Raw genomic sequence first — 20,963 nt, forward strand, 5'->3', positions numbered from 1 at the left:
CTCAATGTAACACGATATACTCTGATCGTTTATCTTTAGAAGGTAATGAATATTATTGATTTTTTGGGAAGTTTCCCTTCTCTTGGATTGTTTAATATATAAATAACGGTTTTAGTCCCAGTCCTCAAACCATGATCAGAGAAATTAACTACAATTTTTTATTTAAAATTACTAACTTTTTGGCAAGGTTTGACTGTAGAAGAGTACACAGACAGTTACCCCATTTACCTATTACTCGTCCTAAACATACATGCAATATTTGCCACTAAACCTATGACCAATATATAAATGTAATTAGTCCCAGAAGGGACGCAAAAGAAACACCAATCAAATACAAACTAGAATGAGTTAGATTAAACATATATTTAAAATCGTTCTGAATATGTCTGAAATGTTTGTCACTGGCCATTAAACAAGCAGTCTCAAATTAATACTAGTATTTTGCTATGATTACATTAATTTTGATTTTTTCAATGACGCAACAAAACTATGCTTTTTCAAATTTATATGCTATGTTTCACAAGACGCAAAATGAAACTGGTATTCCAGTAACTCCGGCTCCCTCCCCCAATAAAAACTGAACGCCACGAAATAGCACAATAGTGTTGAAAATTGCGTTAAACACCAATCAACCAATCAATCAATCACAAACATTGAAATAGTACATCCCTCCTTTCTCACTTTATTAGTTCATTCAGAGAAACAAAAGGGTTTTAATTACAACTATATGTAGTATATAAAGCATAAGATTCTTAAAACTTATGATAAAATGCAATTTATTTTTTTTCTTCAATTTTCTGCTCATTTACTATGCTGAAAAATTGTATTACGCTGTCCAAACATATTAATGTATATATGACACAAATTGTCAGTGTATTTCAATTAATTGTCCTGTGACGTTTTGCTTTATTACAGAGACATAGAATTTACAATTTTTACATATAAATCGTTTTGACTACATTTTTTTGTGTATCAGATTTGTGACATTTTTCCTACATTAATCAAATTTGTTCCTTTTTCCTAACACAGTTGTGACTTTTTTTCTGTGACCATTTTTAACGTTTACCTATGTCGAATATACGGTCAGACGGGCTCCTACGTTTGCGCGAATTTGAATTTTGACAGGTATTACGTTTGCGGGAACAAATGGTATATTCTTTGCTCGAATTAACTATCAAAAAAGTATATTACCTGGGTTTTTATTTGTGTCTTTATCCAGAGAATAACTTGAACTTCATGGAACTTTTGTTGAAAATTTATGAAATTGATAAACAATTTATATAATCAAAGAAGTCTATATTCGTTTACATAAGAGGATAACCATAATTACGATTTTTTGGGGTGTGTGACAGGAGGAGGAGGATCTTGAAAATGAATAACATGGCCTAGAAAGAACTGAACACAATAATAATTTTGCCAAAGAATGGATTAAAAATGAATATTATGCAACACGAAGCCGTGGGAAAAAAATAATGAACATGCGAAGCAACAGATAAAAATGAACACTACTAACTAATTCAATACCAATCAAGTCCTCCTGCCCCCCCCCCCCCCCCCCCCCCGCCCCCTCAATAGAAAATGATTGTCCACTAAATATTTTAAGGTACAGTTTTAAATTAAATACAATGCGAAAAGAACATTCTAAGTTTTATAAACCATATTCAAAAATAAAACGGTACGTTTTGTGCTTTCATTATGAACAGTCGTCCATATTCTTGTTATAGACGCACTGGTGACGAAATTTTCAATTAAGCAGTTGGCAAATTGTTTTTTCGGCTTTCATTTTGAGTAACATCTTCCATCATATAATCTGCGCAACTGCTATCAACTTTCTCTGCTCAGCCTTGCTGGAAGAACTGACAATCACGCTAAACATTTTCCTATTTCAATTGACGAATTTTTAGTTACTTTTTTAAAATTTTAATTATACGCGCAATCGTAGTAACTTTTCAACACGTTAATTTCGCACAAACGCGTTTTAGCATTGTGTCGCGCAAAGGTGGAAAATTGCTCGCACCAACGTGGAAATTGCTCTCGAGCAAACGTAAGGCGCCGGGACAGACAGTGATAGGTCAGATAGAAAGTCACAAAGATGAAAGGTAAAAAAGTCAAAAACAAAAAGTCATAATTAATCAGTTAATTGTTTTGAAATTATAAGACAAATACAAGTCAATGGTAAAGTCACTTCACAATCTTATTTTCTTTACAATCATGCCACAGAAAAATATGAAGAATGGGCTTTAAGATATGCTATCAAATTTTATAATATTTAAATTTTATCTTTGTCAATTCATAATTTTGCTATAGCAACTAGTTGTTATGGTAAAACTATGAATTTCCAAAGACAGAATTTTGATATAATAAAAATACCGAGCATTATGGTATGGTTGCCAAGATCTGTTTTAATATTCTAAGTAAAAGAAATAGTTTTTTTATATGCTTGATTGATAGTAATGTTATAGAATTGAAATGCATGATGAATATATAGTTTTAATTGAATTAAATTTCTACAGTCTCTCATAATTCTTTACAGAATAACATTTGTATTTAAACTTATCAAATTCTGTTTTAAACAATGTATGTATTATGATAATTGTGTATTATATGTATAACACGAGGTGAGACTTTAAAAATCTTTGAAATGATGAATCTGAATCTTTGCAAAATATACAAGTTCCCAAAGATAATATTTGAAATATATTTTAAGTTGCAAACATAAAAATTTACAAAAATAAGGTTTATATTTTTTAAAATTGATTCCCATTAAAGCAATATAACTATAGATACTAAGACATATTAATAACCATCTGATGTTAATAAAGAAGCATACACAATCAAAAACTACATTCTATAAATAGTATCTTACTATTTCGGGATGATGTTTTTAGAATTACCTTTTAAACATAAGAAACACTTTCCTGAAAAGTTTCGGTGACGGGTTTTTCATATGTTATACAACTACGTGTTTGTTCTTCTTTAAACAATATAAGACGTGGACAATTAAAAAGTTAGAAACACTTTTAATTCAGGAATGTCTACGGAAGAGTTTCAGCGCCACACACTTTTTTTTATTTTTCCCTATGTTTGCAAAATATAGGTTGTATTATCTCGCAAAGGTTAACTTTATAACGCAAAAGTTTGCGTTATCTCGCAAAGGCTTGTGTTAAATCGCAAAGTTTTGCGTGATCTTGTACAGGTTTGTGCTATATCGCAAAAGTTTGCGTTATCACGTAAAAATTTGCGTTATCTCGCAAAGGTTTGTGTTTACGCAAACATAAGAAGAAATATTAAAAAGAAAAGTTTGTGTGGCGCTTATACGCTTCCGTAAATGTCAGCATTTTTTGTGAATACCTTTTTTTATTTCAGATGGTGTAAATTTTTTACCTCAAATCTAAAAATAGTTTAAACTTTGTCATATTCTATGTAAGATGTTGAATGATTGCCAATGAGACAACTTTCTTCTAAAAATCAAATGACTTAAATGTAAGCAACTGTGGGGCGCTGCATGGCCTTCGACAAAGAGTAAAATTTAGATGTTTTTTTTTAACTCTTTCGAAGCGGACCTATACGGCCCCCCAGTTTTTGGTGGGTTCGTGTTGCTATGTCTTTAGTTTTCCATGATGTGTTTTGTGTACTACTTTTTGTCTGTCGGTCTTTTTCTATCTTATCCATGGTGTTGTTAGTTTATTTTCGACTTATGAGTTTGAATGTCCCTTTGGTATCTTTCGCTTCTCTGCTACATTCAAAAGACAGCCATTTAATTTTTTAAAGCAAAACCGGAATTAGAAGTATTTTGCGATTTAAAGTAACAAGTGAAACTGTGAAGCTTCACCACCGGATATAGGTACACCCGATTGTTAAGTCAGGTAAGGTAAAATTATTCTTATTTTCATTATATTCTACCCTTTGCTGACATTCAAAGTTTTGTTATACTGATTCCCGATAATCTAGCTACTATTTAAGGCTGAAATCGTTAGAATCGGACATCGGACATAGTGGTGCCTGTTCAAGAAGTATGTGACGAGTTCAACCTTCTTACAACCAAATTTATCCTTCAACTATTTATTTTACGTTTTAGTAGAACAAAGTTATATCATATATAACGAACAACTCTGTATTTCGAAATAAACTTTTGTTTCCACGGAGAAATTCATGTAAATGAAGCGGATAAATTGAACGTCGAATGGTTTTTTACTGTACGGTGGGTAGATATTTTTTTTTGTTGCTTTTCACCACTTTGGGGGTACCTTTATCTGGTGGTGATGCTTCACAGTGAGTACATATATCATTTTTAAAAGATATTATCGAAAACAAAGCAAACAACACCCACAAAATGTAAATTTGGATCTCAAGAGTCGTTTAAGATCAAGCTGATGTTTCGAGTTTCATTTCTAAAGTACCCTATATTTCCATGAAAACAGAAAATATTTTTATTGAAAGTGAAATATAAAGCGAAAGAAGAGCTTCCTATAATGTTAAAGGCATTTGAAGTATACAAATTCCAGAAAGAGTACTCGAATTTGCATTCCATACTAAACAGTATATTTAATGCACGGCAAGTCGAATAGTCATCTATCTCTTCTTTTTTTCTTTTTCTTTTTTTCTTTTTTTTTTAACAATTTTTGACTTGAATTGTTCCTTCAAATTCTTCTCATCTCATGTAGCTACTTCATATATAAGTCACGCACGAACAAACCTCCTCTTATTAATCCTGGGTATTGGATGCATATTTAATATCTAGAAATTTGTGACTTCATTCAGTGATTTTAACGAATTTCGTCATTCATTTTGATTTCAACGTTCTTATGTAACATAAAAGGGTCATAAACAGGTACTCCGGAATATTCCGGAGTGGACGGAAATTTTAATTATGGACATAGTAAATGACTCCGGAATATTCTGGAGTGGTCGGAGTCCGGATCCAAGGTGACTCCGGAATATTCCGGAGTGAGGGAACCGGGATTCAGGTCGACTCCGGAATATTCCGGAGTGGTACGGAATATTCCGGAGTGAGGGAACCGGGATCCACGTCGACTCCGGAATATTCCGAAGTGTCCGGTTTAATTAGTTGGCACGCGCCGATGTTGCCGGTAAGTCTTTTTATCAACGAATACGTGTTATCTCTGCAGTCAAGCGTAACCAGGAGTTTAAGACATGGGTTTTTAATTGGAAAGATAAAAACCGAACCTAACGGTTCCTAAATAATTGCATATCACTAAAACGGAACTATTTAAATCAATGACATATTCAATATCAAAAATCAATGTCTGTGGACGAATTTTCAAGAAACGAAATTTAAAGTGTAAAATAATTAATCGTTTTATTTCTATTACATGCAGTCTTTTTTTTATAGAAAACTCTCTCTTTTAGCATTGAAATTTAATAGCATGAATTTTAATAAGTATGTTATTATTCTCATCACTTTTGCAATTGACCTTAATAATATTTACCTGTAAAATGATTTTTACCGAGGGTATCATCAGTTCAGTAGTCAATACATCGGTACTAACATGATTTATAACAAACGTTTCAGTTTATAAATTAAGAAAAAAATATTAAAACACGAAGGTTTCAGCTCCCTCAGGCTAAGTTTACCTTATATGGATTTAGCTCTTATGTAAAAATAAGGAGATGTGGTATGATTGCCAATGAGACAACTATTCAAGAAAGTTCAAATGAAGAGGATGAAAGCAATTATATATAGACAACCGTACTACTTTCAATAATGAAAAAAATACATACCATATACGTAAAGTCGGCTATAAAAGGCCCCGACATGAAAGATATGAATCATTCAATTGAGAAAACTAACAGCCTAATTTATAAGAAAGCAATTTACAAAAAAACAAACATATATATATAACAGACTTCAAGTAAGGCAACCACTGAACTACATGCTCCTGACTGTTGACAGGCACATAAAGAATGTGGCGAATATGTAGGTCCTTTATTGTCCATCTAGCTCTTCACTCCATTCTTTTTTATACATTCTTTGGCTTTCAAATATTCAGTTTTGACCGTTCCTGGTGAAAGTAAATCCAGAAAAGCGTTACGAACCGGGATGCATGAAATTTATAAAGTGTTGTTTTGTGAGGGGATCGTGGCGCAGGGATGTGAATGAGTGGTTTGTGTGTGCAATAATTTCGGCCTCCTAACTATTATAGTGTAAATCTGCAATTGTTTCATGTAGTTGATATACAAATTATCACAAACCTTAGGATAAGATGAATGAATTAATAGTTTGTTGTTTAACGTCAACAGTGGCAATTATTAGATGCATTATTAGGGGTAGAACATTCATTATGATATAATGTGGACTCCGTGTCATTGTGGATTTAATTGCATAACATAAAGTTTGACGATTATCGTTTTGAATTTGCAAATAATACACAGCACTTTGCAGTAAGCAAACAATATTCAATCTTATTCATAATATGACTTGAATTTTCAGGAAGAGAGCGTTTTGCGATGACAGTGCGCGTATTACTAGACCAAATTGCTGCACGGGATTTTTTTTTATCTTGATAGATGCATACGCAACCTCAATGAATTATTTGTATTCATCAAAATAACTATTATATCCGATAAAAATGAAAAAAAAATCTATCGGTTTAAAACTACCGTTTTTTATGAGACAAAATAAATCCTATTGGGAGTCAAATTTCTCCTATGGGTTCGTAAAGGACAAAAATATCCTCAGTAACGGAACAAAAAATACTCTCATGGTTAAAAAAAATCCGTTATTTTTTAATAATCCTAGAGGGTTAACAAACTTCTAATGTAAATTAGTTTTTCATAATTAAACCATTGTGGTGACGTCAGCCTATTCATTTACCTAGGATTCTTTTTCTAGAATCAACGCTTCCTAAATCTGCCGCTGAAATGGACTCACCAAATTATATTCAATTGTTTCCTTTGTGTGTCTATTTTCATTCAGTTTGAATTGGCTAATTTACTGATTTCTGTTCACTAATGGAATTAATTTAAAAACTTACCTTTAATTTTTGTAATTTGTACATGCCTTAACTGGGAATCGAACCCTTCCTTGAAATCTGTTATGAATGACTGACATCAACACATCGACGAAACCTCTCGGCTACCAATGGGTTACAACTTAGATGTCTATTTTATATATATAAATGAACATCGGACACACAGGGGTTATACCTTTATATATACATAATGGGCAGTCGTATAGTATAAGTTGGTAGCCGCGAGGTTAGCATGCTTAAAATCAACGAGTTAAAAGATAGGGATTTGTCGGTTTAGGTTCGAATCCCTGTATTAACACTGTTGTCCCAATTCTGTTTTTTTTTCTAATTTTGCATGTTATAGTGGATATTTTTGTAATAATAGCGTGTTTTACAGTTTATTTTTTGGATTATTATTGGCTATTTCACATGTTTGAAACAAAAATGATTACATTCTATTTGTCAATTTTTGTTGTATAAATATAGTATGATTTCATCTGTTTTACTACATAATTTTAAAAATATTTGTTCGCAAATTCCTATGCTAGAAAATCGTGATGTGCCTAGAGTGCTAGAAATTTCGGTAACATACTTATTATATATACTGTATATATGCTCTTTGGTCGGGTTGTTGTCTCTTTGACACATTCCCCATTTCCATTCTCATTTTTATCAGAAATAAGTTCGAATATGTCTTATTTTGTAAAAACAGATAATATTCAGATGCCTGATAATATAAAGATCTTTAAAGGTAGAAGTGTTATATTTGTATTTTGTTAACCAATTAATTGTGATCTGCGAATTATCAATGCATCGTTTGACACGATAACATGGTTATTTAAACTCACTTACAATACCTTCCAATTAAGAAAAGCTTTAAGGCTTTTAATCTTGAAAAGAAATTAACACAATAGTTTAAGTTATAGATACAATGGATAAGCGTAGATTCATGAAAAACAAACCATTCGCCCTCCGGGCTCATGGTTTCTTTTTCAAGAATCCATGCTTATCCATTGTATCTATATAACATAATCCCTTAGACATACCTTAAAAACGGTTTGTCGGATTTGCAATCATGAGAAAGTGTTAAATGTTTATTTTCAAAAAAATAAAGAATTATTATGATAATTCCCTAAATTTAACTATTTTATCAGAAAATAAATAACTGTATGTTAAACCCGTAAACACAATTTCAAGTAAAAAAAGTTCCTATATTAAAATTGTTCTTTAGGAATACTTGATATATTTACCTGATCTTATAAACATTTGTTTATCTACAAAATGCCTTCAAATACATCTGATGTTTATTTTGTTTACTTGTCACAAAACGTATTTAGTTTAGTTTAAATGAAATAAAGAACAGAGAATAGAAATATTGTTGAAGAGAAAATACATATATCCGTGTTAAATTCGCCTCAGTCTGTTAATTAAAGTTTGACATCCATTTTCTTAATCCGCAATCCACATTTACCCGACAACCTTGTATATTGTATATTCTTGACACAAATATGATATCTGTTATGATATTTATCAAAACCTAAATGATTGAAAATATCTAAGTAGAATACGAATTTGCCAAATAAGCGAAGAATAATCTAGCATAGTTCAAATTGGAGAAATGACCCAAGTTGAACGTTATTAATAAGATGTCCTATATATATATATTCAAGAGTCTATCCTAAATTGAGGTAAATTATGTGGCCTTCCAATAACCGTTTCGATTCCTAACATCACTGAAGAGACATTAATTGTCGAAATCCGGATATGGTTTACAAAAAATCTTTGCACCTTTGTTTGCGGTATACCATCTTTGCCGCAAGTTTATTGTTTTCTGTTTGGTATTGAATTTATAGTTAAGATCCATTTATTACACCTTGTGATCCGTTTATTTGGCAATCGCCAATGGCAGTCAGCAGGGTTTAAGAACATTTGTTGTTCGACCTGTTAGTCAAATGCGTTTTGTTAAAATATACTTTTCACTTTTTTGGTCTTTTGGAAAATGTTGTTTGTGCTGTATTTAGACCCCTCTAACAAGAAATTTGTTTTGCATGCACACGTATAAAAATTGCGGTTTTTATCCAACGCAACCATAGGTTTGAACGTTGTTTTCAATTTAGACTTGTATATAATATATATATATATATATATATATATATATATATATATAGTTCGTCTAAACAGCAGCCCAACAATGTTAGATCTGTAAATTTGCTTTTGCAAATTTTTTGTTCTTCCCTCGCCGGGATTCGAACTCATGCTACTGAGATATCGTGGCACCAAATCGCCTTGCACTATGACGGACGCGCTTTTTTTTTTTATCTTTATTATATTCAAAATTTGTATATACATATCATAGTTTCAATTACACAAAAATGAAAACATTGTCATCAGATATTATCCTTTGTCTGAAATGAATCATATTTGAAACATTAGCTATATTGCGTGAAATATTTGTCACGAACACAATTGTCTGATTATCAACTTTTGTATACTCATATTTATATATATATACATATATCATTTTCTATAGAAAAACATCGCCCATATACTAATATTCTATCTCATTCTAATCTACCATTCAGCTCATACATTCAATATTATAAAAAGCTTACACAGAATACAATGAAAAAATTAAAGAGTTAAGTGTATGTACAGTACAGTCTTATTGTCCTACATATATAGTTCGCATAGGGTTGGTCTCCATTCCACCGCGCAAATAAAATCCAAAGTATTAGATATCAAGTCAATTATCAGCGATAATAAGACAAGCAAATAACATCACAAAATAATTATCATTATTCAGCAAAAAACTTTTTTCCCCATTTTCTCACAGAAACATACACACTTTCTCACTACATAAACAAATTACCAAATACTAATAAAACAATTACATATTTTTGTTTGTCACAAATTCTATCATCTGCGATATTCCCTGTCTGACTGCATCAGTCATTAGTTTTGTTACAACGAAATTTGTTACATGCACACGTATAAAAATTGCGGTTTTTATCCAACGCAATCATAGGTTTGAATGTTTTTTCAATTTAGTCTTGTATATTTATATATATATTAAAACGCAATTTTTATACGTGTGCATGCAAAACAAATTTCATGGTAGAGGGGTCTAAATACAGCTCAAACAACAATCTCCAAAAGACCAAATGAGTGAAAAAGTATATTTTAACAAAACGCATTTGACTAGCAGGTCGAACAACTTATGTTCTTAAACCCTGCTGACTGCCATTGGCGATTGCCCAATAAACGGATCACAAGATGTAACAAAATAGATCTCATTAATAACTTATTACTAAACAGAAAACAATAAACTTGCGGAAAAGATGGTAAACCGCAAACATGAGGTGCACAAATTTGTACACCATATCCGGATTTCGACAACTAATGTCTCTTCAGTGATGTTAGGAATCGAAATGGTATTTGGAAGGCCATATAATTTACCTCAATTTAGGATAGACTTTTGAATTTTGAAAGAGTCAAAATAGGATGAACGGATCATATAAACCCGAAGGCAAATATAATACAAGCACAAACGAAAAAATATAAACAAGTCTAAATTGAAAACAATGTTCAAACCTATGAATGCGTTGGATAAAAACCGTAATTTTTATACGTGTGCATGCAAAACAAATTTCACGGTAGAGGGGTCTAAATAAAGCACAAACAACATTTTCCAAAAGACCAAATGAGTGAAAAAGTATATTTTAACAAATCGCATTTGACTAGCAGGTCCAACAACTGATGTTCTTAAACCCTGCTGACTGCCATTTGCGATTGCCAAATAAACGGATCACAAGATGTAACAAAATAGATCTTATTATTAATTTATTACTAAACAGAAAACAATTAACTTGAGGAAAAGATGGTATACCGCAAACATGAGAAGCAAAAATTTGTACACCATATCCGGATTTCGACAAGTAATGTCTCTTCAGTGATGTTAGGAATCGAAACGGTATTTGGAAGGCCATATAATTTACCTCAATTTAGGATAGACTCTTGAATTTTGAAAGAGTCAAAATAGGATGAACGGATCATATAAACCAGAAGGCAAATATAATACAAGCCCAAACGAAAAAATATAATCAAGTCTAAATTGAAAACAACGTTCAAACCTATGATTGCGTTGGATAAAAATCGCAATTTTTATACGTGTGCATGTAAAACAATTTTCATGGTAGAGGGGTCTAAATACAGCACAAGCAACATTTTCAAAAGACCAAATGAGTGAAAAAGTATATTTTAGCAAAACGCATTTGACTAGCAGGTCCAACAACTGATGTTCTTAAACCCTGCTGACTGCCATTGCCAATTGCTAAATAAACGGATCACAAGATGTAACAAAATAGATCTTTTTATTAATTTATTACTAAACAGAAAACAGTAAACTTGCGGAAAAGATGGTATACCGCAAACATGAGGTGCGAAAATTTGTACACCATATCCGGATTTCGACAATTAATGTTCTTCAGTGATGTTAGGAATCGAAACGGTGTTTGGAAGGCCATATAATTTACCTCAATTTAGGATAGACTCTTGAATTTTGAAAGAGTCAAAATAGGATGAACGGATCATATAAACACGAAGGAAAATATAATACAAGCCCAAACGAAAAAATATAAACAAGTCTAAATTGAAAACAATGTTCAAACCTATGATTGCGTTGGATAAAAACCGCAATTTTTATACGTGTGCATGCAAAACAAATTTCATGGTGGAGGGGTCTAAATACAGCACAAACAACATTTTCCAAAAGACCAAATGAGTATAAAAAGTATATTTTAACAAAACGCATTAGACTAGCAGGTCGAACAACTGATATTCTTAAACCCTGCTGTCTGCCATTGACGATTGCCAAATAAACGGATCACAAGATGTAACAAAATAGATTTTATTATTAATTAATCAAATGCAAAAATTTGTACACCATATCCGGATTTCGACAATAAATGTTTCTTCGGTGATGTTAGGAATCGAAACGGTATTTGGAAGGCCATATTGGCATATAATTTACCTCAATTAAGGATAGACTTTGAATTTTGAAAGAGTCAAAATAGGATGAACGGATCATATAAACCCGAAGGCAAATATAATACAAGCACAAACGAAAAAATATAAACAAGTCTAAATTGAAAAGAACGTTCAAACCTATGATTGCGTTGCAATCGCAGTCAGCAGGGATTAAGAACATCAGTTGTTCGACCTGCTAGTCAAATGCGTTTTGTTAAAATATACTTTTTCACTTTATTTGGTATTTTGGAAAATGTTGTTTGTGCTGTATTTAGACCCCTCTACTAAGAAATTTGTTTTGCATGCACACGTATAAAAATTGCGGTTTTTATCCAACGCAATCATAGGTTTGAACGTTGTTTTCAATTTAGACTTATATATATATATATATATATATATATATATTGCGATTGGTGATGTAGTGTATCAAAGGTGTGAGTTCAAATCCCGTTGAGGGACAAACATTTGTCAGCATAAAAATCTAATTCTAACACTGTTGCGTTTAATTTTCAGACTCAATTATAGACTTAAGTAATGTTTATTATACAAAATCGAGAACAAGAGATTTGATATTTGATGTTGCAAATATAATGCAATTAGATAAAGATAAAGTTAAGAATCAGAATATACATAATAGTTTATATATTTTTATAACATCAAAATATACATGTAGGTGAGAAAATGAGTATCTGGCAATTTAAAAAAAATGTTTTCTAATCAGTAGAAGTGGTTATACAAGACTGTAAAGTAATCTTACAAAATGAATTAAAGACTGAATGAATATCAACCGATTTAGAATTTACACACGTTGAGTGCACATTACACGATAAAGAATGAATGAACGTTGAGCGCACTTTACACGATTAAGAAAGAATGAACGTTGAGCGTACTTTACACAATTAAGAATGAATGAACCAGTGGCGGATCCAGAAGGGGGGTTCCGGGGGTTGAATTTGAATGGGGACATATAGTAGGACCCCTCCTTTTATCCTGAGTTAGGAACCCTCCCCCTTTTATAAATGACTTGATCCGCCCCTGAATGAATTTTGAACGCACTCTACAAGAATAAGAATGAATGAACGTTGAGCGCACGTTGAATGGAAAACACACGAAATGATGAACGATGAGTGCACACACGTTGAATGCATGATAAATGAACGGAACACGCACGCAAAACGGACGATGAATGATGAATCCACGGAAAATAGGTCAGATTCAATTTTAGAAGGTATGACTGTTAGCCTCATTTTCATGGTGAAGTGACCACTATTAACATTAATGCACCTGACCTATTAGTACAAATGAAATACTTATTAGTTAAGCTTATTTGTTTAAAACTAACTAACTGAAAGTGTTTAACGACCTTGACTGGATGTACATCCCTCGCACGGTCGGCTCGGTGCCCGAAGGCGTTTGGTGAGCATTAAAATATGTTCTGCAGTTGGTCAGGAACAGGTGGAAGACGCCATTTTGATAGGTCGCCATCTTGGTTTTGCTGAGTTGTTTTTGGTTTGTTCACTATTTTGTTGTTTCTTTACAGTCGAAACTCCACAACGGCTGTTTTCAGGGCCAGGTTGATCAGCTGGGCAGCCCACTAACCACGACAATGTGTTGTTGGTAGATGAAAAAGAAAAATTGTAATGTGTATATGTCTAGTAAAAAAGTGGTAAAATGTTTTCTGCCTGATTGCCTTTCTGTTAGTAGGTCTATCATTTGTCCTTCATCATTTTTGTTTCACTTTGATGGAGTCAAACTGGGAGACTTAGGTATGCTGTTTCGGGTGGGTTTGAGATTAGGTCAGTTTTTGATAAACAGAAGGTCTGTCTTGCAAAAATGATCAGCTAGACCATATTTTGGCCAACACAGTTTCCACTCAACATGTTGAACACAAATATTATTGTTGCATTGTGCCTCAGGTGAGCGACACAGGCTCTTTAGAACCTTTAGTTTTGTTTTCTGAAAAGTTGAAATACTAGAGGGGGTATACTTATCATGACAATGTGTGCATATTTGTTTGAATTATTGCACTAAGGCAGATAAAATATGTGCGTTGGCAGGTGATATTTCGAAAATACCAAAAAATCTTATCAGCTTGAATTTTCAAATTGTTTTTTCTGAAGCATTGACTACTTGGACCATTTATATACCTTTGATAACCAGCTGTGGTAATAAATCAAGATGGAGTATGATAAATTTTCTACTGGTCATTTATGAAATTTAACAGGTATATCCATCCATAACTTCAATAACTGTATATATGAAATATTAATACTCTTTGAGGTTCTTAATGTTTAGTATCTTGTTTTCAGACATTGACTTACAGTCAAAGCCAACTGAATACAATGCGTATAAAGGAAACGATGTAACTATGGACTATGATGATCAACGAAAACTTATAGCTGTCGAGTGGTATAAAGAAGGTGATAAAAGGACAAAGTTGGACGTTAGTAATGAACAGTACAGTGGAGGTGTCCCTGATAATCCATCTCTGACTGTAAGGAATTCAAAAATAGAAGATGCAGGAATATATGTGTGCATTCTGATATATGATAATGAAGAAAGAAAGACGTCTTCATTTAAACTGAAAATAATACCTCAAGGTCTGTATGTCCATTTAGTTGAAAACATACAATGTAGTATTAAAATGTTATATGAACATTTGCTCAATACAAATTGACTTCTTACATACATCTTCAAACCCATGCAGATGCTTTCTTCTTTGTGGAATAATAATTCATCTGCTTTCATTGATTTAGTTCATTTCCAGATAAACCGAGACATACATGTATAAATAAGAACAATCTTAATGGACAATTTATGACCATGGTTAGTGCACATGTACATCAAGTATATACAGTTTATTAGGCCAAAATTAAAATTAAGTTTGTTTCCCCTCGCCCCTGCCGTGTCTAAAAAAGCCACTGGGTGAAAAATAATTATCTGTGTTCATAAAAATTAAAAATTAAATTTCCGGAAAAAAATTGGAGATTGTCCGACATCGGTTCTTATGAAAAGTATTTCTCGGAAGTCCTCGGTTGTGTTCGTTCAATCAATTTCAAGATGGATGCTAAGATTACCTTGTCGTCCTCTGTTATAAAACGATATTCAGACACCGGTAAAATAAAAAAAAAAGTGTCAACAACAAATAATATTCTTTTCCCAAAAGGGATATTTGGAAGGACGTGCTTGAGTACATACTGTAGATTCAGAAATTATTGCGTGCATTTATTATTGCGATTTTTTTCAAAAATGGACAATAATGCGAGTTTAATTATTGCGATTTCAGAAAAATCTACATGCAGTACTATATTTTAGTTATCAAAATACAAGTTCTTATTATTGTGATACTCACCTAGTCGCATTATTCGCATTAATAAAAACCTCGCAATAATTTCTGAATTTACAGTAACCAGTAGAGATTTCAGATTGACATCAACAGACGAAGTTCTTCTCACCGTTTGTGATAGAAAAGATTCCGTGAACACTTTCGTGCCAGGTTTTTCTAGAGTCAATAAATGTTGTTCAATAATTTGACAAATTTTTAAAATTTTGTGAATTTCTGCTGGTTATGTCCTCAAGCACGTCCTTCTAAAAGAGGGACGAAAGATACCAGAGGGACAGTCAAACTCATTGATCGAAAACAAACTGATAACGCCATGGCCAAAAATGAAAAGACAAACAGACAAATAATAGTACAGATGACACAACATAGAAAACTAAAGACACGAACCCCACCAAAAACTGGGGGTGATCTCAGGTGCTCCGGAAGGGTAAGCAGATTTTGCTCCACATGTTGCACCTGTCGTGTTGCTTATGTTATTACAAATCCGGTAAATAGTCTAATTCGGTAAGTCACATTCGTGAAACAAGAAGGGTAATTGTAGTTACGACATAAGGAATATATCCGATATCATCTGTGAAACGGTTATTCCATAACGGTCAACCAACTCGTGATGGCGTCCGTAAGTTTACGAAGGGATGATTTCAACTTCACCATTTGCAACTCTTGGTTTAATATCTTTCTTGTGAGCAGCAATCCCCTATCAAGGAAATCATGATATGAAACACAAGCCCGGGAATATCGTATCAATTGGGAGATATATAGTCCGTATGCAGGCGCTGCTTGAATGTTGCTACATAGAAATCGAAAGTTTATAATTGGGAAGCTGAAATCATCTCTTTTGTCGTAAAGTTTTGTTTTCAACCGACCTCCATTGTCAATTTCTAGATGTAAGTCAAGATATGAGGCAGACTTAACTGTATCTGTAGTATCCTTTATCTCTAGTTCGATGGGATAGATTCGTTCAACATAGTCACCAAATTTTGTATTATTTAGTGAGAGAACATCATCTATATAGCGGAACGTAAAGTTAAAGGATATTGCTAACTTCTTATCTTTCTTCCTAAGAAGTTCCTGTATGAAGTCAGTCTTATAATAATAAAGAACCAAGTCGGCAAGAAGAGGGGCACAATTGGTTCCCATTGGAATTCCGACAGTCTGTTGAAAAACACGTCCTCCAAACGTAACAAATATGCTGTCAGTCAAGAAATCAAGCATCTTGATAATGTCAGTTTCAGAGAATATTTTGTTTGAATCAGAGTGATTCTTTACAAAGTAGGATTTATCCTTCCTCAAGACAAGATACTTGTATCTACGTTCGCCATTCTTTTTAATGAAACCAACTCTTTCAATTTGTCTTTTAGTTTTGAATGGGGAATACTTGTGTAAAGTGTAGAAAAGTCAAATGTTTTAATACTATTGCAAGATGAGAGAGTCTTAGATTGTATGTACTCTAAAAGATCTTTGGAATTTTTTAGTATCCACATCTGATTCACGCCACCTCTAGAATAGGCAGTTTCACAATAACTTTGGAGCCCGGCTTTGATTGCTGATAAAATAGATGTTAATAACTTAGAAAGAAGTTTCGTGGAGCACTTAGAAGACCCAGCAATATACCGTTGTTTGTAAGTACACTTATGTAGTTTAGGTATCCAATACAGTGATGGAAGATCCAGTTTTTCATCTTTGGTTGAAAGGAACATAGAACAGACCTATGATTATCCAGGATTTCCTGTTTGGTAAGTGTCGTGAGGGTATATGTTGAGTTTCCAAGTGAATTGTCAATACCTAATTCATTTATCAAGCAGTTTATGTAATGATATTTACACACAAAAACGACGTTGTTTGGGAGCTTTATCTGCGGGGACAACAATATTTTTCTCATGGAGGTAGGACAAGTGTTTTGCAACATTTGGGTCTTTAAAAATTGACGTAGCGTGGGTATTGATATGCCCATTTAATTTCTTAATTCGGATTTGTATCAACGACCTCACAGCCTTAATCTATTCGGAAAGAGTATCTACGTCTTCTTTCTCGCGTTTAGCCCATTGCCTGGCATAATCCTCGACCGAATCCTTCAGTATTTTGAAGTTGTATTTCCAATTGATGGATTTAGGCTCACGATATTTCGGACCTTTGGATAACAAATTTCGCAGGGAAGTGTTATTGACAATGTTGAGGTCTCCGGTAATAACGTGGACAGCCAGATTATATGTGAATTGGGAATTAGCACAGGTGCAATCAGGAGGTTTAGACTTGAAGTCGTCAATGTTGAGATCCTGCAAAACGTGTTTGTAATTGAAAATTTTATTTGCAATTGGTTTGGTATAGGTATAAGAAATTATTGGTACAGACTGATCTTTAAAATAAGGAGGTATTTTCGACTGAACTAATTTATGATGAAGGATATTGCCTACGTTGACGCCATCGAGACCTTTGTTGGCAAAGGAAAGATTAAGAAAAAGATCTTTTCTGTTTTTCATCTTTTCCAATGCGAACTGGTTTGAAAAGTCTGTGACTTGCAATATCCGAAATGATAGCTGTAAGTTTGTACTGGTTTGAATGAGGGTTTGTAACAGTGGTTTCCAAACATAAATTTAAAAGAGAATTATGTTTTGAAAGGGGTAATGAATACAGTTTCGTGCGAATGAGATGAATACCTAACGGCTTTTGTATAAATGGCAGCAAGTCATTAATAGAGACATCATGCAAAGTAGGTGATGTATAATGACGATGACCATGACTGCGTCTACATCGAGGAGTAGAGTTGAAAATATTCATCACATTCACCGAGCTACAGGAAGGACTAGATAGAATACCTATACCATCAATTTTGTCATTGCAACCATATGGTGTCGCAGTTCCCAATTGTCGAATCCAGTAGTCCTCTTTTTGTCTACGGAGAGGCGTTGCAAGTTGAGGATTGTTAGTCTTGTGGTATCTAAGTATCCCTTTTGGGAAATGAATATAATTTGTTGTTCACTAAAAAATTAATTTTTAAAAACAATGACAAAGAATAAAGAACAAACTTTATTGTAAAGACACATTGTGAAATTTCTACTGTTTGTTTCCTGTGCACTGAATGAGGTGCATGGGGAAAATGTTTGATTTATAATTGCATGATTATTTATAAAGTTAAGCAGACAGTCAATGTGGAATTTTAAATATACTATAGTAAATGTTATTGGTAGCTGTCTTCACAAAAAGAAGGTACACTAAAATTCAACCCTTCCCTATGATGGTGGGATGTTATCGAATTCACCTTATCTCTACTTCTGTTCGTCACTCCTTCCATTCATCCAGTAATTATCTTTGCTGCTCTTTTAACTGAAACTACTGTTGACACTTTGAATTTTCAATATGTTGAAAGAACTTTTTTTGTCATATATATCTCCAATACCCTGTTTCTTTTTTTGATCTCTCAGATACACACTTTTCGATTGGGGGTATGTTTAACACCACAATGCATGCATTCTTGTTTTTTTCTGCTATTTTTTATATGAGCATTGCATTTATTACATACTTGTCAATGAGATTTGACTAGATAGGAAAGAAGACATTCATATTTCCATGTAAATTTGTTAAGACTGCGAGGTCATTGTGAGCTCTCATACAACATTTTAAAACACCTAAATGTTGCCACAAACAGTTTTTACCTCCATGCCATTAATGTTTTGTCCACACGAACAAGGCCCATCAAAATATTTTGTTTGAACAAATCACTTCACATTTGAATAAATGTGATAAAGGTTTTACAGCAACCAATGAAAGAATGATCGAAATGAACTTTTATTCTAGTTTTACTAGGGGTAAACAAATGATCTTCAGTAATAAAATACAGGCCAATGTCTCAAACTATAAATGTCCACGTGGAAGGCCTTACAATGACCTATAGTTTTTTTAAATTCACATCATTTGGACTCTGGTGGATAGTTCTTTCATTAATATTCATACCACTGTCCAAATCTCCTTATTTTTATACTCCATGTAACAAAGTTTTGTTTTCCCTGTCCGACCGTCTGTATGTCAGGCCTATTCTTGTCATCTCAACTCCTCTGAAACCACACAGCAGAATTTCATCAAACTTTGTAGTTAATATTGACAAACTATGTAGATGTGCATTTTGACAAGAAATTATGATTCAATGTTTTTTCTAGGAGTTGTGCACCTTTGAACTTAAAATTTTGGCATAAATATACTACTACAACAGTTTGTCATAGCAACTCCTCCTGAACAACACACAACAGAATTTCATGAAATTTTGTAGATAATTAGGACATCCTATGTAGATGTATGTATCGACAGGAAATTATAATTGATTTTTTTTAGGAGTTGCACCCCTTTGAAACTTTATAGTAAATGAGGACATAATTTGTTGATGTGCATATCAACAAGAAATTTATATCAGTTAACTTTTTTTGGGAGTTATGAGTCTTTGAACTTAGGAATTTGGTGAGATTTTGTTTGCCCGGTGACAATGTGGTGGCTATGGTATGTGAGCATGCTCACATATGTTCTTTCATTATTTCTGGCTTATAGTACGATGATAACGGGCAGATGGTCGGGCGGTTGGTTTAAAGTGGATACCTAATTTGTGTAATCAATCCCTCCTACAGTTTTCAACCCAGATCCCTGAAACTTCACGGGGATATTTAACATATGTTGAAGTTGTGCACCTGCTATTATTGAATTGTTTGAGGATTTTTGCTCATATTCCGAATTTGGGAACTTTGTACTATTAGCAAAATTGATGATAGAGGGAAGTCATTTTTCAGAAAAATTTATGAAAGAGGTTACAAGATTTGTGTGATAAACGCCTCCTACAGTTTTCAAGCCAGGTCCCTGAAACAATACAGGAAGATTGCACATATGTTGAGAGTGTGCATCTGTTATTATGGAATTGTTTTAGGAATTTTAATTTTTTTCCAGACTTTACAGCAAAAGTTAGTCACAAACATTGCAACCTGGCCATTTGAGACTTTGACCTACTTTACTAATGTAAAGTTGTGTATAAATTTAACTGAGATCTCAAAAGATCTGCTATAAGCACAAACTTCCTTCAAGAAAATGACAGACAGACAGACATGACAGATATGTTTTTCGTTAATTGTGAAATTACGTTTTTATTTCCTGTTGTTTTCTCCACAAAAATTGCATAGGCACTCACAGCTTGTTGGGAAATACCACTTGTATTTCCTATACATAAAGAAGTTAAAACATAGCTAGAAATATGAGTTATGTAATGATTGGTTAAATAAAAAAAGGTCTTTTTGTCTTGCCTGTGACAAATGTCACAGAGCAACCCATTGGTGTAGCTTTTTTGTTATTGACATCTAATGTAAAGTTTTCTTAGAATGTAAGTTTCAGAATATGTACTTATCGAACCCACCCCAGCTAAAAAATGGCAATTTTCAGTCTATTTTTGGATTTCGATACGATCTTGAGAGGTGAACATTGACCAAACTGTGTTTCTTTGTCATTGAAGTATTACATGTAGTTACAGCAGTCCATCCATACTGATTGGTAGTAAATGATGGTTGCAATCACGACTACAGGCAAGATTGGGGTCAAAGAGGTAAAAAGTATTTTATCAAAGTTGTCAAATCCTCTGTTGGGTTTCAGGGGAG

General features: G+C 33.1%; 1 protein-coding gene across 6 annotated transcripts in view; it reads left to right on the plus strand.

The window, feature by feature from the left end:
* The window catches only part of LOC127710315 (uncharacterized), a 644,133-nt gene that overhangs the window by 460,195 nt on the left and 162,975 nt on the right, over positions 1-20,963 (plus strand). For 2 of the 6 annotated variants that reach the window (XM_052216119.1, XM_052216117.1), the window contains one exon: positions 14,306-14,596. The exons of the other annotated variants lie outside the window; for them this stretch is intronic. In XM_052216119.1, the coding sequence (XP_052072079.1) occupies positions 14,306-14,596 (291 nt within the window). The remainder of the gene's footprint in view (positions 1-14,305; positions 14,597-20,963) is intronic. 6 annotated transcript variants of the gene reach the window in all.

The sequence above is a fragment of the Mytilus californianus genome, unplaced genomic scaffold, assembly GCF_021869535.1.
Source record: "Mytilus californianus isolate M0D057914Y unplaced genomic scaffold, xbMytCali1.0.p SCAF_70, whole genome shotgun sequence".
In the NCBI taxonomy this organism is placed as follows: Eukaryota; Metazoa; Mollusca; class Bivalvia; order Mytilida; family Mytilidae; genus Mytilus; species Mytilus californianus.